The sequence below is a fragment of the Strix uralensis genome, chromosome 5 (assembly GCF_047716275.1).
Source record: "Strix uralensis isolate ZFMK-TIS-50842 chromosome 5, bStrUra1, whole genome shotgun sequence".
NCBI classification, from domain to species: Eukaryota; Metazoa; Chordata; class Aves; order Strigiformes; family Strigidae; genus Strix; species Strix uralensis.
Window position 1 is genome coordinate 64,594,770 of NC_133976.1, and position 23,113 is coordinate 64,617,882.

General features: G+C 39.9%; 1 protein-coding gene across 5 annotated transcripts in view; it reads right to left on the minus strand.

The window, feature by feature from the left end:
* Positions 1–820: 820 nt before the first annotated feature.
* RASSF8 (Ras association domain family member 8) overlaps positions 821–23,113 on the minus strand; it is a 91,251-nt gene continuing 68,958 nt past the window's right edge. For 3 of the 5 annotated variants that reach the window (XM_074871361.1, XM_074871362.1, XM_074871360.1), the window contains 4 exons: positions 22,421–22,616; positions 10,096–10,985; positions 6,238–6,382; positions 821–5,144 (listed from right to left, as the gene is read on the minus strand). In XM_074871361.1, the coding sequence (XP_074727462.1) occupies positions 5,023–5,144; positions 6,238–6,382; positions 10,096–10,985; positions 22,421–22,523 (1,260 nt within the window). In that variant the 5' untranslated portion in view covers positions 22,524–22,616 and the 3' untranslated portion in view covers positions 821–5,022. The remainder of the gene's footprint in view (positions 5,145–6,237; positions 6,383–10,095; positions 10,986–22,420; positions 22,617–23,113) is intronic. The other 2 variants (XR_012629278.1, XM_074871363.1) reach the window with 2 other exon arrangements.

Genomic DNA, 23,113 nt, shown 5'->3' on the forward strand with positions numbered 1-23,113 from the left:
TTGTATGGGAGCATATTCAATATCTTGTCAACCATTCATGAGAATAATAAAAAATAGAAGCTTTTTAAATGACAGAAAATATAGTTACATATAATACAGATTTTTATCTTGCATCGAAGTAGAGCAGTAGTAAAATGCTCACTTGTGTTTTCAGTTAGTTTGTGTTGCTTCTCTAGGCTAAAGCATCAGCAACTCAAATCTTCCAGTCAGAACACCTAGTTAGTAGTTTCACAGGGTGATCATGAGGGTGAACATTGTCTGTATTTTGACACCCTTTTACAAATAGAGCAGGAATACTCGATTCATCTCACGACTACTCAAATTTTCAGAGGTACCAGCTACATTCGAAACAAGGCACCCTTGCTGCAACTGAAAGATTTTTGTATCGGAACATGCTTTTAGGCCCAATTCAGAAACACATTTATGGATTACTCACGAATGTGCTTAATTTCCATTTGGTTCAAAGGCCTTGGAGTCGATCCTTTGTGACCACCTCTGCTTGTTCTGCCCCTCACAAGCACCACACGCTGGCATGAAGCACTAACCAGTATTTGATTGCACGTGTAAGTTGCCTGCAAGGCCACAAAGGATTCGAACATTCTTCAGCACTCCATTTACTTGAGACCTAAATGCATTTGCTGCATGTATAGCTTTATGTATATACTACACATACTTACCCCCAACCCCTCCCCACTGTATTATTGCAATAATTCTTTGCTGGTGTATCAGTTTATATACCAAGTTTCACTTATTTAGTTTTCTATAAACATAGAAAAAAACACCTGAAGAGAGCTAGAACAGCTTTCAATCAGTCACTACATTGGCATTGAAAGCTTTATTTTGAAAACTTCAAGCAGCAATACTGAATAAATAGACAGAATGATTGTTTTGTCATCTCCATACAACCGATGGCCTTCATCCAAAACATTAAAATACTGTAGCAAATAGAGTAAACATGCATGTTTCAATGTTCTTTAAAAAAAAAGGTGTAATATAAAAGTAACACTTTGACACTTATTTTAATACAGTACAGACCATTAGAGACTATTTTCTGGAAAAAAATATCTGAATACAGTTTTGTTATTTACATGGATCATTAAGGCCCAATTCACTCAAGTTAATGCACATCAGGAATTTATATGCTTCAAGATAACTCACTAAAAATTACAAGATCTTTTTTTTTGCTTATATGATCCCAGTTCACTAAAATGATGCAATACTCTTCATGCTAAAACCAAGGCAACTATTGCCCCAAGAGGTGATTTTTATTTCACTGTAGCATCTTTCCCCTCTTACTTCACAATGAAATCATGTTTGCATATTGCTAATGCTAGTGGGTAGTTCTCTTCAAGAGCTTCCTTCCAATTTGCTAGGGTCTAGAAAAGCAAGTAATCTCAAAGCTAACATACCATTTCCAGAAGCAATTCAGGCACTTGGGAAACTAAGTCCCACTGAAAGATAACAGGAGATAGGTTCCTAGCTGACTTTTCAGAGTGGGACTTGGGTTTCTCCCTCACTTGGGCATTCAGAACATTTACCTTCGCCTTAACACACTGGCTTTTCAAATGGTCAACCTCCCCATCCTACAACATAGCATCACCAGCAAAAATAAACTGTATCCTCATGGATGAGAGAGGCAACACAGTTAATTTCCATTAGTAATAAATTACAGGAGTTCTCCATATAAATTCCCTGTGCACTGGAAAACAGTGCTTGTGTATTCGACTATTTAATGCAAGCAAAAAACCCCATTTTTATCATGCTGCCCAGTAAATAGTATGGCACTTTGTTAAAATTAGTATGTGTAGCCTCCTTTCTGCTAATGCCCCATAAGCAGGTTTGAAACACTTTTGAAAAGAGTTTTTCTACATTTGTAAAGAAAGAGTGAGGTTCTGCAGTTGATCAGAAGCAAAGCTCTTAACACCATAATGTGAGGAATTTTAATCACTGTAATACATTGTTCAATTCACATTTAATGCAAGGGCATGCCATTTCTTTTTGGTTTATTTACAGAGAGGGTGAAAATGCTACAGAACTTTAGCCTGGGTGAAATTCAATAAGCAAGAGGAGTATGGTGGGGGGCAAGGGAATTTGTCAGTGTCTCACAAATGACAAGTTTGGATACCAAAGCCTCTCCTTTGTCACAACAGTGGCTGAAGTTGTAAACGTTTTTCAGATCACCTTGACATATGCCAAAGCCCTGACAAGGAGGGTCCACTCAGTGGTGATGCAGTGGCCACTCCTGAGCCAGCTCCAGGCTGGCCCCTCTGTCAAACAGCTGCTGCAGCCAGCAGGTGCTATTTTTTAACTTAAATGGCAAATTCCTTCCTTGATTCTATTACAAAGCCATAACTCAAGCCCTCCAAAGCTGCTCTTATACTTCCTTTTAATCCTTTTCCTCCTCTCTCCATCTTAAAGAACAACCTGGCAGAGAAAGAGAGCAGTTTTTATGATACAAGAGCCTAATTCAGCTCAAACTGACATCTGTGGGAGATGAACCAGACACAAAGTATGACAAAAACATTAGCTGGGTAAGTATGCCAATCTGCCTCAAAAATACTTCATCTCAGTAGAAGACTGAAATTGCCACAGGCTCTTCCTTGTGTTTCCTCACCACTCCCATGCAGCATAATCTGGGCCAGACTTCGCAAGGTGCTGAGTGCCTCAGTTCTCTAACATCAAGAGGTGCTGAAGATGCAAGATATCCACTGGACAGGGCCATTTTATTTCTGTAAATTGAACCCAGAATGTAAGGCATATATGCTCAAGTACCTTGGACAGATATTGTCCCCAAACTACGTATATTTTACACCTTTTTTTAATATATATATACACACACATTCTTTTTTTTTTTAATACAAAGTTACGAGCACAGTAAACATGAGCACAAAATTGTGATAAACTAACAGTAAAATCTGTGAGCACTGCAAAGATTCCTCAGGTAGGAACATCTCATTTTCCAGTTTGCTCACAAGGGGAGAAGAAAAAAAAAAAAAAAAGACCCGATAAGTTAAACAGCAAAAAAATTCAGAGTCCATTTGAAAAGGCCCTTTATATAGTCACAGCCTTATCTGTTGTCTAAATACAGCAGCATTTTTAGAATATATGGAATATATGAATCCATTAATAGCTGGAAAGAAAAAAATGCATTAAACACTCAAGAGTCCTTCATCTTCTACTGTATCTTATAAAACTTCCATTTGTAAGGAAGATCTCTTTTAAAAAAAAACAAATTAACATTTATCTGCACATCAGTAAATCAACACAGACGGATGCTAGGAGTTAAGAATTCTTAAGTACTTTCTATGGCAAAAAGCTTGGAGTTTCCTACCAGTGGTAAAATCCTGACGCTACCAAAGACATCAGGAGTTCTGTCATTTTGCCACTGACTGAAGTCCAGGTATTCAATACTGCAGTGAAAGCATGGTGACCCCTCTCAGGTCAAGGGGATCTCAAAGGTGGAGATGACAGTATGAGTTGCTGTTAGAACAGGAAATCCAAATGCAAATAGGTAAGGCCCATCCCCCTTCTCTAACTTATCCATGAGGCCAGCCTCATGACATATATAGTGTCCCACTGATGCCAGTCACTTTCTCTACAAACTTGATGTCCACTTTAGCAGTCTAATTTCAAGGCCTGTAACCATCATGCTACTTGGTAGCATCTTTTGGCATGGAAGCCATTTTGTCTAATCCTTGCTTAGCTCTGATTGCATTAAAGTGACATCAAGATACAATAATGTTCTCTTTTCAAATGTTTTGTAAAAAATAACTACCAAACGTGTGAATTTCCTGTTTGTAAGCTTTATATTCTGTAAGCAACTGAGCAGCAACACGTCTTACAAAGGGGCTAAACATCTACCATTGAACACTGGGGACCTGGAACGAAATCCTGGCCCCACTCAAGTCAGCAGATGCTCTGCTGTTGACTTCATGGGACTGTCAGGTTTCTTCCCTCCACAAACCTCAAGTGAATTCTGGAAGGCTGTAAGAGGATTGCTCATTTGTTTTGTTGGGTTTTGTTTGGTTGTTTTTTTTTTTTCTCCTCCAACAGCAAGATTTACTGCAAAACAAGAACACTGTAATGGCTAGTGGAAAAAATAAAGTACAAAATCACACACAGTGAAAGCCTCCTACTCTCTTTTGGTAAGACATATGAAGACAACTTCTTACATTGTCCTTTTCTCAAAAGGCATATACAATGTGGCAAAATATTTAAAATATACATTCTATATAATAAAATATCATCTAACTAGTGCATCCTCAATCATATTCTGGAAATATTTTTACCAAGCCAAGGTTTAAATTCCATAAATCTTTTGAACACTAGGTGCTTCATTCAAGGCAGATTCAACAGCAAGTAAATCCCACAAGCTCACTTTTCAAGCCTTAAAAGGTAGCAATGGATGGAACATGACATATTATGACCCACAACAGAAATTAACAAAGTCAGTGGTGGGAAACCATTTTAATGGTTCAGCACGCCACAGAATTCTGCATTGCAAGTTGTTGTACTTGATCAAATGGTGGATGTTTGTACACGCAAATTAAAGTCACCTTTTCAGACTGACATACAGCCATACGTGATTATTCACAAGTTAAAAATAAAAATATAAAAGGTCAACATTCACACGTCCATTGATTAAAGGGAATAAATTAAACCTCAGATAAGTTGCATACGTAGTTTCCTTCACCCTCAGTCTTTTATTTATGCCTACACAAGGAACAATACTTTCCCAAATACTTCTGAAGTGGCAAAAACGAATGAAGTTTTTGCACTCTAGCTGTGTTGACAGCAAGGTCATCCTTGCTAATTATGAATCGAGACACCTCCTCTGTCTCTTTAGCATCAGTGCACAGGGTATGGCTCCAAGTAGTGTGTTGGAGGAAGAAGTAAAAATAATATGGTGGCTTAACAAACAAACAAAAAAAATCTTCTTCCATTCATCATTGGCAGAATAAAACGAAAGTGTATCTTGTCCAGGGTACCTTGCTAGGTCCTCTCCAGAAGAGGTATGTACTGTCATACATAAATGCCCTCCGGGTTAAAACCAGATGACAGGGGATTCTGTAGAATCCGAAGGTTACTGGGGAGTTGCCTTGATGAGCCAGGGCGCTTCAGTGACCCAGACTGAAATGCTGGTTCTGCACAAGAAAAAGAGCAGTTAGAAATGTCATCATCAGGGGTGATGTTTGTAGAACACCTCTCTTCTTCCTGCTCAGTGCAGCGTGCGCTTAGTGCAATACAGAATACCACATACAACAAAAAATTCAAATGCCTGACTAGGAAGTGATGAAATCTAAGGTGCACACTTCCTACTCATTTCAGAGCAGAAAGATATACTTACGCAATATAATTACCCTCCCACAAAGAACATGCAGATACATGCAATACATTTATACAGTAATATGCAGAAAGAGTACCTATATATAACTCAAAGCTTCAACTTCCTGCCCACTTAAGAGAAAGTTCATACAAGTACTGACATTTAAGGCTTGATTGTCTTTTCTTCTCTCCCCACCCTCCCAATGCCTTTTGGTTAGAAAGTTTTCTAAGAGGAGGGACAGAACCAGCTAAGGAGAATGCTGAGAGAAACAGGCCCCTTGCAAGCAGGGTACTGGATAAAGCACACCACAGCAAAGGAGCTTCTGATTGTGCCACAGTTCTGATCCTCACTCAAAGTGCTCCCACAACTCCTGTGTAGGTAATTCTGAATTGAGAAGTGGGCATGTGCAGATCTCACAAGGGGCATAGTCAATTTGCACACACTGTAGCAGCCATCTGCGCAGGACTTCTGGATGGCTGGCAGCCCAGCTGGATTAGCTGCTATTCCCATGCGGCTGCTGTGTGGGATTTCCTGAGATCCCGACACATTTCTTTTTCTACTTTGACAACACATCCCTCCAGAAGAGGAAGAACCCAGATGAACAGCAATCAGATTGCGTGCCAGCTTACATGTCTGCAGCCATGGCGACCACACTTGAAAGTTACTGACCTAATGGATTACTGATGCAACAAACACACGCCTAGGCACAGTGGGAGAGAAGTTATCTACATACTGCGCTTTATTTATAGCTTGCTAAACCCTTGGAATGAAAAGAAATATTTGACATTGTGCTTTCTTAATATTTTGCTAACAGACCATTCACTTCATGTATGAGTGCTAGCATTAATGCAGCAGGTAAATGCTTTGCCATCTCCTCCTCCTGCCCATCAAAAGCATTCTGACCAATGCACCTCTCTCAAGCTCCACATGCGTGGCCTCCACCTCAACAGGGTCTGCTGGTAGCACTGTGACCTTTGTTCCCGTTTGCTGGATGAACTGTTGGAGATTAACCTGTCGCAGCTCCTTTGTCAGTTGCTCCAATTCTTGCTCCCCATCCTGCCAGGAAAAAGAAAACATCTGCTGAGCAGCAGCAAGCATAAAGCAGCACTTCAAGACTATTTGCAATTGGACAACTAACACTTCTCCTTTTGATGAGAAAGCCTCTGATTTTTCAGTTCAAATGCAAATGTAAGAGTTGAAAGGTATTTAAATCTTGTAATTTAGAAAGCTAATCAACACTCACTATTACTTATTAGGGGTTACTACTGGTCTGTTTATATTTCCTCTTGGGTGACTAGCAGATGTTTCTCATATCACCTGAGAAAAATTTTGGCACAACAGATGCAAGCAAATAAAGGTAATAGTGAGCACTCTGAAAAAAATACATTAACTAAGCATCAGTCTGGCACCAAAACTTAGCTCTGCCAGAAGTGTCCAGCATGACTTGGACAGGTCATTTAGTTCTTCTGTTCCTAAAAGGAGAGTAATTCCTTTCTCTTCTTGTTCTTTGTGTTTTCTATTTAGAAGGTAAATTTTTATGGACAGAACTCTCTCACTCTGCAAGCTTACTGTGCTTTGTGCAATGAGGCCAAATCCTGGCTGGTTCACCACCCCTTCAACAAGCACAGAAGATGATAATTTAGGATATTCCTCAAGGCTCTGTAATTCTGGCATGATATGCAAAACCTACAGCTCCGATAGATTACAACAGTCTTAAGACTACAATTATTTCCACACCTACACAACTTCAGCTTCATTAGCAGACAGCTGCATGCGGTGCCTTCCACAACCAGGATGGGCTTCACCTATCTGGACACACAGGGCATGGGCCAGGCAGCACGTCTGTGGGCATTTCTGTGCAGTACTACGTCTTCATTTTGGCAAGAGGTGGAGGTTGGGTCAACCTCCTTTTCCCTAATTATCTTGTGTAAGCAGAATCGTACATGAACTCCCACTAGTTTTTTGGATCTGCTCTAGAAGCAGTCCCTAACAGCACAGCCCTTATTCACTTTAAACTTGCAATAAGGCCACAGTTGAGACTGAATTCAACGGTTAGTAAGAAAATTAACACAAAGCAGGACCTTTTAAATGTCAATTGCTTTGTCACTAATGTGCTGGTTTGACCTATTCAGTCAATGCATATGACATGGTTGGTCTCAGCTTTCCACTCTAGACTTGTGTTTCCATTCGTTGGCTACAAGCTTTTGGAGAAACTGGACTGAGAAATGGAAACCAGGCCATGTCCAAATTTTAAGACAATTCTACAGAAAAATTCTCCAACTTATTTTGCGCTCATTAGACTCTACAATGGGGCACTTGGGACACAGGAAATTCTCAACTGTCTTTACTTACTACACTGTTAATTCTACAGCTCTGTGTTTTATAAGATTGTAACAAAGTTGTCACTGAAGGCAATTAAAGTTTTTTTTTTGAAACCTGAATCACTGAAATATGCATGTTAGCGGAACTAACAAAATAAATAACTTGTTCTTAACACTTCTCAACTTTCACAGGAAATAATGTAAAAAATGTTAAGTACCACCCCAAATCCTACTGGTTTAAGCTCTGAAATTTAGTATCTAATTGTGAAACTTTAGTGAGATCTTTCACCTGAAGAAGGGTGGGATTTTGGGTTTTCGGTTTTTGGGTTTTTTCGCATTTAAAATCTTTCTCTAGAAACAAGGGGAGCAGAGTGCTGTATTTGATCCTTAACTGAACATAGCCTCATATTGTTGGAAAGTATGTTACTGAGGTGGCTAGAGAAAAGGAGTAAAAGAGGTAGGACAAGTTACTAGAAATTCCTCACATACTACTAAAAAAAAAAGCCACCTTCCTGTTCTTATCACTTAAAATCACTTAAATTCTTTCCTTCCTTACTGAAAGGTCTATAAAAACACCCATGCTCAACTTTTCTAGTTTCAAATCAGCAGTTCTTTGAATATTAGTATTTAACTTTCAGCATGCAAGAAAATATTTCTCTGTTTCCTCCCCCCAAAACTGTGTAATGCAGACCTGAGTTTATTTTCTCCTAGACTTCCAGATTAGTGCAGCTTTAGGTTTAGAACAAGTTTCGAAGAGCTGAATTTAACGGGAACTTTCCTGAGAAAGTGAAAGCCTAGTCTATGAAAAAAACAAAGCGAGAAAGATTTTGAACTCAATCATAGCCTCACTGAGTGTTACTGAGGATAGGTAAAATATATAAAGAGGACTTGATGCTTTCTGTTAGCACAAATCCTTAAGTGCAGCCTGTCTGGAAACTTAGGATAGATAAGTATGGCCAAAGCTGCTTACAATTTTCATCCATTTTGCTTTGTATGAAAAGCTTATATTCTTTTTCCCTCCTCATTTAGTAAAACCAGCTTATACTAACATAGTTCTAGGTACTCAGGAGTGAGGATGCAAAATCTCTTTACATAGTCACAGCAGAATCACCTTACTGCAACTGCAGCACTGTGGAATGTAGTAACTGTGAATCCCAGGAATACAGCAAGAATCGCAACTCAAACTGATGCATTCTACCTTATGTGGCACATTAAAATCCCAGGAGCCACAATTTTTCCTTCACCTCATCCAGCTAGGAGCTGGATTTCCATTTACATTTATTCTTTCATGTTCTGTGAAGTTCCAGGTGATATCATTAACTTTAGCAAGGAAGCAGAGACTGGATTCTCTTCTGACACGTGCCACAAACGCCTGAGGTGCAGAGAAAATAAAATCCTGAACACCAGCAAGTCAGACAGGAAAAGGGAGATGTCGTTCTTTAAAACAAATGCCCTGTAAGCTAACAGTTATTTTAGCTCTACATCCATCTATCCAGGTGGTGCTTTTGGACTGTTCTTTCTAATTATTCTACTTCAGTGGCAGACAAACCTATCAAGAATCACAAGTTTAGCCTCAAAAGAGGGTATGATGGTGCAAATTTCCCTGAAATTTAACAATATTAAGCACTGAGCTGCCAAGATCTACCTAAATCCTCAAGATATCTAACCCCAAATCAACAAGGGTTTGAAGACTAATACTTTTAAAGGTGTTAGGCAAATAGCACTATGGTCCCATTGAGCACCCAGCAGTACAACAATTCCCACTAGCCCTAAATGTGCTATTGTTCATGCAGGAGATATTATTTGTCTGAGGTGTAAAAGAGCCCAGACCCACTAGCAGAGCAGTACCTCACTGGAGCTAGTGAGCACCCTCTCTCAGCAGAGCGAGAGGGCTAGATGCATTGCCATGGGTGGAGCCATACTGCCCTCAGCTCGCTTGGCTGATATTAACTCTGGTGTTTCTCTATCATGGACCACTGCATGGTAAATACACACTTTGAGTGATTTCTCAGAGGTCACCAGGTAGTCAGGGAATGGTAGGAAACCAAAGCTGTAACTGATGGGAAAAAAACTGAGCCAGCACGTAAACGAGAGGTGTTGTGGTACTCAGCACTAACCCTGCAGGCCACCCTGGCCTTCTGAATGGCCAGGAACACACCCACCAAAACATCTGCTCGTTTATCTTGAGAAAAAGAACTAACTATTGTTTTTCTTTTCAGATGGTTTGAACGAGCAAAATACACACAGGTGAAATGAAAATTATCTGCTCTTCAAAAAAAGTCTGAAATATAATTTGAAAATTAAAACAAGCTTTCTTCCTTTTACCCCAATTCACTGTGGGAACTTTCTCATGCTTTCTTTCATGGGCTCCAAATCTGTGTAAGAAAAACTCATGACAGTCACGCCTTTAACTTTTCTTTAGCTATGGATAAAAAAAGACATTCTTACCTGTAACCGTTTGGCAGCTTGGCCCAAAGACCTTTCTACAGCTTTAATGCCATTTTCCAGTCTCAGACTCTGCTGGCCCTGAATATCAATTTCACCCTTCACCTTCTCGATCTTTTCCTTGACCTCTTCTTCATTCACTTGGGACTCTTGAACTTCCCGTTGCAATTTCTCTGCCTCAAGACCACTTTCCATGTTGTGGATCTGAGACATGTAGTCCTTAAGCTTGCTCTCGCAGTCCAGGATCCTCTGCCTCATCTCCTGCAGCTGCTCCTTTAGCTGCTTTTCATTCTCCTGTTCAATCTGCAGCTCATTTTCCCAGAACTCTTCCTCTTCAATCTCCACTTCGTTCCTTTTGATCTTCTGCTCTAGCTTGAGGATTTCTTCTTCCAGGCTGGAGTTATACTTTTGCTCCCAGTAGCGGATCTCAGCTTCGTTGGACTCCAGCTGTTTCTCAATGCACTGAAGTTTCTCTGTCTGGAGGTGGATCAGTTTCTTCAACTCATCTGCTGTTGTTTTACAGTTGTTGAGCACCTTTTGCTTGAACTCCGATTCCTTGCTTTTCCCAAAGATGTCCATTAACCCTTTGGCCCCCCCGGTGAAGGTGAGGGATTTCCTTTTTGGCTCCCTCCTCTTCATTGATTTGTCGCTGGGAGGCCGCAGCTTGGCCAGGGGAGGCAGGCTTTGCCGGTACAGAGTCCTCTCCGGGATGCGAGCCACACTGTCCGAAGTCGGACGCTCGCTCAGAGAGGGCCCGGTGCGGCGCAGGATCAGCTGCACGTCGCTCGCGTACTGCCCCCACTTGTTCAGCGACACGATGGGGTTTTCGTGCGGTGCCAGGTGCCTCTCCGTCTCCCGCCATTTCTCGATCAGCGTGTACCTCCCGGTGCGACCTGCAAGTCAAGCGCAGCCGTGAGCGCGGCGGGCGCCAGGGGGCGCTGTCGGACAGCGCGAGCGTCGGGCGCCAGGCGGGGCCGGCGAGGGCCGCGGCTGCTCCCTGGCGGCCGCTCGGCGGCAATGGCGGGGGTGCACGTCGGCGTGTGTGCGGGCAGGCGTGTGTGCGGGCAGGCGTGTGTGCGGGCAGGCGTGTGTGCGGGCAGGCGTGTGTGCGGGCAGGCGTGTGTGCGGGCAGGCGTGTGGCGAGTGAGGAGGGGAGCGCAGGAGGCGCTCGGTGCTCTCAGTGCATTTTCTCGAGTTACAGTAAATGCTCCTTCATTTACTGAGCTGAGCATGGCCTCTACACGTTACTTATTTCAATTGTAAATTATCTCAGGAAAATCCTCCCCCAGCACAGCAGTAACTGAACAAGCAAGTACTGATGTACATCGCACACACAACAAACTGCACGACTCCAGGGATTTTTTCAGATTTGAAGTCACTGAAATTAAAGCAAGTGACCTAGCAATGCTGATATCTAGCAAAGAAATACATCAAATATATGTCTTTAGAGGAAGAAAACAAGGATAGTTTCACATCTTTCATACAGCCATATAGAAAAACCAAAATTTGGAGACAGTGTGTTTGCTTTTAAACTGTATCATCAGGCAGAGGCAAGTGTTAATGACTGACTGAACCTTAGTTCACCATCTCGCACCCCCCCAGTTCAGACGCTGGGGAAGGCCAGCTCGGGGTCACAGCAGCATTATGCCAGCTCACATGGCCTGTGGCAGCGCTGCCAACGTGACAAACCTTCACAGCGCAGAACAGAGGGATGATCGTGGCAGAGGCTGTGCAGACTGAAATGAGCAACATGGGCTACCCTGCACAGATTCCTCATCTGTAACAGCAGCTCGCAACCCGCCCCCCCCCGGGGTACACAGCCTTCAGGAAGAAGCCTGAGTCCTTTGATAACTGTTGTGATGTTTTCTGACCTCTATACTGACAGATAGATATACAATTAATGCCATATGGTTTACTTTTAGGTTAGGAGGAAGTACAACTTATGTTTATGGCTTCATTTGTGCTACTACTGAACACTTAAACTCAGCTTAGCAGTCTTTTTCCTCTGACACCCCTTACGGGATGCTTTCAATGCTACAAGAATAAAGCGTTTGAGGTTTTCCACTATTTTAACTTTTTCTAAACACTCTTACTACTCTGAGATACAGCATTCGTCAAATGCAGAAGAGAGTTTTCCCTTATCATGAAAGTGATTTCACTTAAAAGCCACAATGTTGTTCACACAAAGATGTGAAAGATCAACTGTTTTTAAAGCGTGTAATCCTGATCAATTTCTGAACAGCTCCACAATTGCAATTAACTTTAAAAACATCATTAACTATTTTAATGTATTACATATATCCACTTCTGTGACAGATCATCATTCAAATGAGGATTTATTTCAGCACATAAATGCCTAAAATACCTGTCATACATGCAACTACGGAGTGGAAGAGTTGGAGTAAATGTAGTTATCAGTTATCAGTTATCTGATGCATTTTCTTTCCCTACACCACCCACCCAACCACTGCGCTTTTCCCAAAAGAACAAAAATACACTAATCTCAGGCTGGAGATCTGCCTCCAGCCTCCAACCACAACACTCGCACAGACTCGCCACCTCGAATTTGTAGGAGACAAGCTCCACTATGGTGATTAACACACTATGTGGCCCCTGAAAATCTGATATTGTCAGACCAGCCTTATAAAGAGCCCCCTGGAATATAGCTACTGTGTTGGAAATGGTTCCTCTGATCTCACTTTCTCACAACTAGCTCATGATGCAAACAACAACAACAACAACGAGCTGCACAGGCACCGCCTAGAGAACAGGCTACTTTGGCTCATGGGTCATACCAGTGGTAGTTGGCTGGCCAAATAAGAGACCAAAATGTCCATGTTCACTTCCAAGTTAGGAACAAGAGCTGAAAGAGTACATGAAGATTTGACTGATATAAGTTGGCAAAACAAGGCAAGCAGCATGGGAACATCAATCCACCACCCCAAATGCCTTATAAATAAATGACCTGAGGTAAAGCACTGGGAAAAAAAAAGACGAACAACAACAACAAAAATAATCTATCAGCATACCAACATGCTTGGCCAACACTCTCAGAAACAGATTTAAAGTTTATTACAATAAGTACTTTAGAAACAAGTTTACTACACCAAGATACAAGATCAGAGATTTTTGCCAACCCACAATTGTTCATTGATCCATGAAGATTCATGGTTTGTAGTAGGCATTAGTGTTATTATAGGAAAAATAAACCTAGTACTGTTTGCCATAGCATACTAACAATAAAATCCCAGAGAAGAAAAAAGTAGTAAAAACATACCACAGAACCCAGGACAAAGTATGCACTTTAGCACTCTATTTTATTAATCTTAAAAGCTTTCAGCTTGTAATCATGGCAATTCTACTAATGTTCTTGTTGCATCAGAAACAGCCAAGTTCAAAAAAGTCTTGAAATTGTAAACAAGAGTAGGTACCACTAGGGAGTGATGAGCATGCAACTTCTATTTACTTTGCTATTAAATGCACTACTTAAAAGAAATGTAAGAGGAAAAAAAAAAAAGAAGGGGGGGAGGATAATAAAGCTAACAATCTTGACTACAAGTGAATTAAGGAATTAACCAAAGCACCTGACAAGAACTATTTCCATCTTAGCTTAGGGTTCCAAATCAACATGCAGTCCTAAATAATGAACTTAGCACTCAAGATCCACATAAAGTGTTTTGTAGAAGTAATACTTGCACAGTTCAACCACCACACCTGCAGTTCAGTATTGGTCTTAAACAAAGCTGTCCTCATCTGAGATCATTACCTAGGTTTAGTGTGTTCAGCCTATGTATGACTCAGATTAACAATACCTGGAGAACCACAACTGTGATGTTTGCTTGCATTAGAAGGGATTAGTTCACAAATGAAAGGGTGAACGAGCTAATTCAAAACTAATAGAATATTTCAGAACACAGGCATCCTTATAACAAACTGCTGGTTTTGATGTGCTACCATTGACAAGGAGAAAGCAAAGAACAGTTCAATACCTGCATGTTGCTTCTTGTCTTGTATATTGTCCAGAAGCTTTCCAAAATAGACACTGTGCTTATACAGTACCTGGCAGAACTCAGTCCTACCTCATTCATGCAAACCATATAATTTTAAAAATTAGTTACTGTTGTATTTATGTAATATGCCCCACACCAGCAATGCATGACATTCATTAAAACATAGTGTTTTTTTCCCAGCTGCATATTGAACACATTGATTTATGAAGTATTTCCAGGTGAAGTTAGACAAGCAGTTAAGCAGACAATTCAAGGCACAGCTTTAGTTATTGTACTGATGTTCACAGTGGGTATGTGCCTTGTCAGTGGATCCCTTACAACTTCTAAAATCAAACTTTTCTTTTAAAACATGTACGACTAGAATACTTCTATCAAAGCCTTGTACAAATGAGAATGGTAGAGAAAACAATCCAGACAGTCCCAAACAAGCACCAGCAGTGCTGTGTTCTATGGTTCCCCCTTCAGAAAACAGCAATTCAGGGGCTGGAGAAAGCACGGCGCCTCTACACCCCATTCACTGGCCAGCTACTTCTCATTAATATTCTGTGCTGACCCACTGACCATATAATGGTCCACCACATGGACCATATAATATTACCATCTCAAAACAATAATCAAGAATTTGTATCTGTTTTGCAAGACAGCAAATGACAAGCTATAACAGAAGTAGGTATATATTTACATATATAAAGCACACTGCATTTGCAGAAAGGGTCAGCGTCAAGGTTAACAGTTTACACCTAACAGCTACCTAAGCATACAAACTTATCACAGGTTCTATTAATACATGAACACCTTCAAAACCACCTTTTGTTTTTAAAAGTGAGAAAGAACAAAAAAGGAAATATATGGACTCCAGAATGCTGATGTTTTGATAGCCTGCAACTAGCTGTCATGAGTGGTTTGAACTGGTTATCGCTTGATCAGTGAGATATTAAAGAGCTAACTACAGCCAGTGTCCTGGATCAGCCACTGCTCTCAGCAAGCTCAGGATCTGAGTGTCCATGTCATGTGCCCAACCACTGTAGCATTAGTTTGCAATTGATGTAATTTGGTAATTCAAACACAGATTCCATTACAATGAATGGTGGTTAAACTAATGAAATATGGGAACAAGGTAATTTAACTTTTTTTTTAAGACTCTCAAGAGGCAGATGTTTAAATTACACTCCATGAGGGTAGTAGGACCCATATAACTACTATTCACTTTAAGCTTCTGTATATGCTTTAATAGTTGCAGCTGACACAGTAGACAGGAGTGACTAGTTCTGCTGCAAAAGTCAAATGCAATTCCAAAGGAAAGTAACAGTAGCAGTGTTTCTCATGCAACACTTCTGGCAGGACTGTAACCTGAGAGGTCATCAGTACTGGTTTTCAGGACAGAAATGATTCATCCGTTTTCTCCCTCACAAAAGTGCATCATCTTCTACATGCAAAGCATTTCGGAGACAGGCACTAAATTTTTTTTGTATGCAGGTAGCATGCATGACACACCATGTAAAAACGTATCTGTGCCTTAACTTTCCAGCCAGGCTACAAAAGTTTATTTCACCAAGTAAGATCCATCTTTTCATTGTCTCCCATGCTTCACAGCCAGGACCTACAGCAGTGAGTCAGTGCAGGCAGATGAGTCACTGCCTAGGTCTCGCATAATTTCTGGGACAGGTGGTTAGACGAGCAGTCTTAAACATGGGAGTACCTCTCCTTTCCTAGGGGAAGGGCTGGGGTGGACAAAAGCAGGCCTTTGTCACTAGAGGTCATGAGGTCTTGCTCCCAGTTTCTCCTCTTTCCCCAAGACCACCAGGATGCACTCAGTGCCTGGGGAGTTGCCTGACAGGGACACTCCTAGCTCCCATTTTTCCCAGGGATCCCATCACTTCTGCTGCTGCACAGCAGCTGTGCCAAAGACCTGCCCTACAAGATGGCACTCTGGATGGAGTCTGCAGAAAAAAAAAAATCCGTATGTAAGACAGAAGTTTTAAGACAAACAAACTAAAAGGGAAGTTGTACTAGTCTTGCCCTTGAGCTCAATCTGAATTAGCACTCCAAACTCACAACAGTGCATAGTAAGAATATATATACTGTTGCCTGTTTGCATGCAGGTTTCCATGGTGGTAATGTCAGGTATGCCAACAAATGCTCAAGCCAAACCCAGACTGCCCAGAGCTCTGGGGGCACTGACAAATGGACCCTGTCCCCAGCCTGGTTACAGCTTTCTGATCCACTTGGATTCCCAGAGATAGGTCTCTAGGCTAAAGGATGATGTCTGTCTTCCTTAACAAGGCAATATAAAGAAAAAAATAATTGTATATGGGTAAAATCTTGTAAGAACTCTTAACATGTGGAACATGTGGGAGAAAATGCTCTGCCTTACCAAAGGAGCAACAGCATTAACTCCTGAATCTTTAACAGCACTGATAGAAAGGTAATTACTAGCAATTTAAATAAACCCAGTATGATATTAACTCAGTATCTTTGACATATGAAGCTGACATCTCATTCATTATGTGATATTTAGGTTAACATCCACAGCAATTTAAAAAAAATACCATTCTAGCTACCTGAGAACTCATTAAATACCCAAGAAAGATTAAAAGTTTAAAAAGCCTTTAAAATAGAGGTTAGAGTTTGCATTATTCAGATTTCTTAACTCATGCCATATTTTGCACACACATGTATGCCTACCATAGAAAACAATAAGAATCAGAGTAGGAGTCCAGTCCTAGGCAAACATGCCCACAGAGATACACAGACTCAAGTCTAATAGCAGTGAAGGTCTGCTTAGTTCACTAGGTACAGCTGTGCTCACAATGTCTTTATTAGGACTGAAGTCTTAGCTAATTACTATTATCCTTTTGTTCAAAAAAAAGGCTATGCAGAGTTTATCACAATCTGACAAAACAAAGCACTTAAAGTCATTTCATACTTTCAACTGCCTTTCATCTAAGCACCCCAAGGTACTGCACTTATTTTAGACCCATTTCCTAAATAGGTAAAACAATGTGGAGGAGCAGTTTGGCCAAGGTCAAACAGCAAGATGTGGCAAAGCAGATCAAGCAGCCCAGGTCTCTGCTGCACACACCACTGCTACACTAGACGTACCACATCATTAAAGGTGGCAACAAATCATCCCACCCAACCACCATGCCTTTCAGTAAGGTTACCATCACTACATTTCTGAACCATAAAGTTTGTATGATCACACCATGGGATCACCACAGCGTGCAGCTTTCTTGTACTTATTATCCTTCTTAATGTTGCTATTTGAAGCAGCAGAGAATGAAACTTTAGGGTCAAAAATAACACAAGTCTTAAGCGATTCTTAGCAGTAAACTACATGATTAATTAAATGTTTAAAAACCTTAGATCGTACACAACAAGAATTGTTCCCTTTTTCTAATCCTCTTCAGACTCAGCGCTATGATTCAATTCAACCTCAGACAGACTCTTTTCTCTCTCTCAAAATGTCTGACAGCCAGCTCTGGCACTTGCTTTGGCAGAAATTATTTGGAGGAAGGGACGAACATAAGAAAAGACTACAATAAAATGGTGTGATTTTTCCAGATACAATTCTGGCTTTCCCAATACAACGCTGTAATGCATGTTTGAAACAGCATGAACAAATCTGTACTTTATTTTCATAAATACACCCCATTTATCTTTGAGGAAAAATACTCAACTGCATTTGTTCAACTTCAAAAAGAGATGGCTGTACTTGTTCAGTGAAGTGTTGCTCATATTCTCCTGATACTGTGCTACAGACAGACAACCAAAATCCACAGCACTGTTTAAAGCAAGTCTGCCATTTTAATTATTTGCCGCAGAAAATTATGGGGGGTAACAGAAAACAAAAGTGCACTTTGGTAAGAAATTCAAGCTTTGCTTCTCTAGGCTGAAATATTCTCTTTCTAGGAAACAAATATGTCATTCTGAGTACAGAGACACACTCTAGTCTCCAGAGAGAAAAGAAATCACAACAAATGTAGTAAAAATCCTCACAGGGGCTGGAAATGGGAGAACACTTCTGAAGAAACAGGGCAAGTGTATTTGCTACTGCGCTATTCATCACCGTATTTCTTTGGGAGATTTTTATTTTTTAGATTTGAATGGAAAACACCCAGTAAAAGGCAGTTGAAAAAAAAAAATCTTCTGTAGTTAAAGTACATTTGCCTAAACTATCAGCTAACATGATTAGCTCACTTTCTCTTAGGATACCATCTGTTTTTTCCCCACAGTATTACAATGAATTTTTGAGAGAAGCCACTACATTCACAGACACTAGACTAAGTTTACTGCTTTGCAAAACAGGCCCCTGACTGCATTCACCAACCACCTTGTCATACATACAATTGAAAAGTATCAAATAACTTTTTTCTACCTGGTTTTCAGTTGCCCAAATTAAGAAGAGGAATCAAAATGACCAAGAAACATTTATATGAAGCCACTGTGGCATGATTTTCACAGAATACACAGAAAAGCTAGTGGAAGCAGAAAAACAGGCAGAATTTTCAGTCAATATACATTTTTGTATTGATGTGATACAGTCTAGCTCACCTCTCCTGCCAAAAATACTCTTAAAGGAAGACTCACAGTTCTCCACTTAAACTGTGTGCTCTGGTATATTTTTTACATTTTGGTGAGGGCTTAGTTTTTCATGATTAATTGATCGTTTTTCTTATTTGTATTATAAGGCAAATCTTCTTCTTTGTAACTTGCAAGCAGCTTGAGTTTTTTAAAAAAAAAGAAATAAAGCAGCCATGAGTAAAACTTGTAAAAGGTAATATCAAGTGTTCTTCAAGATCCCAGTGGGAGGTAATTTCACTCTCTGAAAACTTTTAACTGAATAGTTTTATGTCTGTCTTGAACAGAATTCCAGCTACACTCCCTCCAGCTAAGGCATTTCTAACTCCTCCTAAGCTGCAGACACAATCAATTACAGTATCCAAAATTATATCCAATTGATATTATTCTCTGTTGCATTCACTAAAATAGACACATATTTTTAAAATAAGCTTCACTGGGATCACCAAAAGAGACAACTCTTTTCTTTTTTTTTTTTTTGTTTTAAAGCATGAGGTTTATATGAGATTTAATTCAAACCCTTTAATTTCAAGCCAAACAGAAATTAAAAAAAATAGTTTGTACAGAAACTTGGAGTAGAATCAGTTCCTACTCCTCAATGGTCAAGAGATGGGCGACAGGGTAAGGAGATCATAGCACAAGACCAGGTAACACTAATGTTATCCATCAGGATTACAGCCCCAAAGGAAGAGACACAAACAGACCTTTCCACTGAAATAGTGATAGTGGCAGATAGGTCAAGGAATAGGTCAAAACATTAGCCAGGCAAGTTAAGTGACAACTCCACTGCCAAAGGATTAGACTACATGTTGGGTATGGGACAGAACCTCCTACAAAGGGGCACAGCCCAGCATGACTTACTAATTTTGTTTGGCTAAAACAGCCCTAGAACATAAGTTCCTGTCTTTGCATTTTAGGGAGAAAAAAGAAAAAAAAAGAAAAGGAATACTTTTGTATCATGAAGAAAGTTATTACTGAATTTCCATGACATGAGGGAAGAGTTGGAAAGTAAATGGATGGAAATGTTTTTGTTGCTCTTATCACAGTGAGACATCAGGAGACATGCCCTGTGTTTGATTAAGTGGCAGCAGTCAAATCCTATTTAAACATAAAGAAAAAACCCTCTTACTGCTAGGGTGATCAAACACTGGAACAGGTGGCCCAAAGAGGTGGTGGAGTCTCGATACTTGGCCATATTCAAAACCTGACTGCACATGGTCCTTAGCAACCTCCTCTAGGTGACCCTGCTTTGACCACTGGAGTTGGACCAGACAATGTTCAGAGTTGCCTTCCAACCACAGCCAACTCTATAATAATTTTAATTTTCCTGATTTTGAAATACATTGTAACCTTTACTTTTCATATCTCTAGAATAGAGGTAGTTTCAGTTTGTCTATGAGAAGTTTCTTGAGCTATGAATGTCTCAATCCAAGTATCTTTGGCTTGTGCTTTCTTCAGTGGATACGGCTACAAAATAAGCTAATTTGCAGATATTTCAGATACTGCATTTCAACACAAAGAATATACCTATTGCAGTTCTTATTTCAGGCTCAGTGAAGAAGACTGCATTGTGTGTGCATGTGTGTTGTATTTTTTAAGTCAAGGACCTAGCAATAAACTGTAAGGCACAATAAAACAAAAGGAGCATCTCAAAAACTTTGCAGACATACCAACAGACAGACAAAAAAAAATACTGAGTCCTGCTAAGCTATGCAACTGCTGAAGGAGCCAGACTGCAAAGTGGAAAATAAGATCAGAGCCAACCAAGGAGGAAGCCAACTAAGACTGGCTAATTTTGCACCACCAAATGTCAGGTGAGAGCTAGAGGAATACATTTTAATAATTCCCATTCAAATTCAAGTGACAATTATTTCTTGTAAGCTGGTACCTATAGCTAAATCAAAGTTAACAGACATACGGTTGCTTTTGTGATGAATGGCCTGACAGGAGGGTTGGGAAAGCTCTATCTGCCAAAGACACACAAGTGTAATTTATATGGTGTTTAATATTGCCTAGCAGTCCCTGTGAGAAACTGGAGTGTAATTACTTTAGGTGTTTTTTAGAGAGGATATTTGTCTCAGGAAGGAGTTTTAAAAGGACTATCTTAATTTGGCTCTGGTTGGAAATTTATCTCTGCATGGAACCAGAGTTGCATGCCCCAGATGAACTGGAGATGTAAAAAGAAGTCTAATGAGTTGACAAAAACTGTGTATGTTTCCATGGCTGATGGAGTCTTTTCAGAGTTCAGGCTAATAACTGAGGACACAGGAAAAAAGAGAAATTACACAGGAGAACATTAAATTATTGTCTAGAACTGGGAGCCTGACTCTTTTTGTCGTGTGGGAGAAGGCAAAGGAAACAGGATGAAAGATACTGAAAGCAAAGAACAGAAGTCTATCACAACCAGTTTGTTTATTTTTTCTAAATATGTAACACTTCTTAATCATTACTAGGAAATGATCATGCTAGCATAACTGTGTCTTAAAAACCTCCTACAGGCAGAAAATGAGATATGGAAGCAAGCAATTTACAAATGAACTAGCATTAAATGAAAAGCTGCAACTAACAGGCAGTAAAAGCACTCTTAAAAGTTAACCAACGAATACCAGATTTTAGAGACATACTGACTTTGTACAATTTTTAAATGAAACTTTAAAAGGTATTTGATGCATTATAGATGGAGTATACATGTGCTAGCACTGTGTTAAATCCCCTTAAGATATATAAGAAAGCCAGTCTGCTACTCCATCGGACGAAAGTATATGGAAATTATGTTCAGAAGTACACATTTAAATAAATAAAAATCACAAATTCAGATAAATTGACTTTCATGGTTACAGATAGAATATCTAGTTGACATTCATGCCCCTAAGTTGTTTTTTATTAGAAAAATTATTTTGCAATTGAGTCAGACTGCTAATACAATCTTGCAAAATTGCTGGAATACTAAAAAAAAAATGCAAAAGCTAGCCCTTAAATTACGAATTTAATTTTAGGTAAGACATAGGTTTTAATGTCTAAATTTAAATAGTATGCTAAGCCAATTATAAAATTTTAGTAAAGAATAAGATTCAGCATTGGAAGCACTTAAGGGATGAAGCTGAGGTTGATTCATGATGCTCTCAATCACTGAGAAAGATCTGACAAGACTGAAGGAATGTTCTTTCTTGTAGTGGAGCCTAAGAGTGTTTCTTTTTCCCTACTAAACTGTTCAGCAAATAGCTAACACAGACTTCAAGTTACCTTTTCATTAGTACTGAGTTATGTGGTGTGCAGGAGTAAGAGAACTTGAAGGACCTATTTCACTGATTTATACTATTCTCAGTATAGCTAGGGATACATACAATGTGTATATTTTCAATGAACATCATTAGCTTGTGAAAGCCAACCAATTATTTTGCACTACTTTTATATTTCTTTGGTACTCAAAACATTGACAGTTTAGCACCTTCTTTAGTCCAGGCTGTATTTACAATGACAAAGAGCAGCATATTTAGAGAATAAATTTGTACTGAATGAAAGTTTATAGATTTCAAAGTGTTTCTTTTCTTTCTTTTTAATCTCTCTCTGGCAGGTTAAAAATCAAAGGCTACAAGTTTATACTGCAAGATTATCCCACTGTGCATCATATGTTCATGTTCTACTGATACTCAGTGCAACCCCACCTCCTCTTGGTATAGCTTCATTAAAAAAGCTCCACCCCAGTTCCCAGACACCCAGCTGACAGAGTTACTTACCAATAGCCTGAGCAAGGGCTATTACAACTTCCTGGCATGTTGTGACTTCGGTGACCCCACACACAATTCTCTGGACTCCATCCACCCATACTTTGAGCTCCATGGTTCACCAGATCATCCAAGAGCCAGGAATGCCAATCAGTCAAGTCATACTTGCAGCTATACCAGAGATAATGCAGCAGACTTCTCTCAGCAGCTAGAAGACAGGAAAAAAATCCTGGTGTTTATAGTGAGACATTACCAATTTAAATAAGTTAACAAATTCACCTTAACATCTATTGGGTAGAAGAGCCAACACAGTCTCCTCTCTTTAAAAATAGTAACAGGAATCAAACATCCCATGCTTTAGCTGTATCTACCCATTCTGTAGACATAGCAGAGGTTTCATTACAGTTTATTTCCTAAATATTAAAAATTATTACAAAAAGAGCACCAAGAGAAATAGCATTAAACAAACAACTCTAGAGTAAACTCTTAGCAGTTTAGAGTAACAAGTGCCCCTCTTCCTTTATATACTGCCTGGATGTTTCCAGGGACTGGTTATAGATGCTTTCAGTGTTTGTTCAATAATTCCTAGCAGGTGGTGGCATACCAAACCAGGGGGGAAACATTTTTAATTACAGCCATCCATGAGAGTCCAACCTTGCTCTCCACACAGAACCAGCTGAAAGTTCCTAGTCCCAACAAACCTGT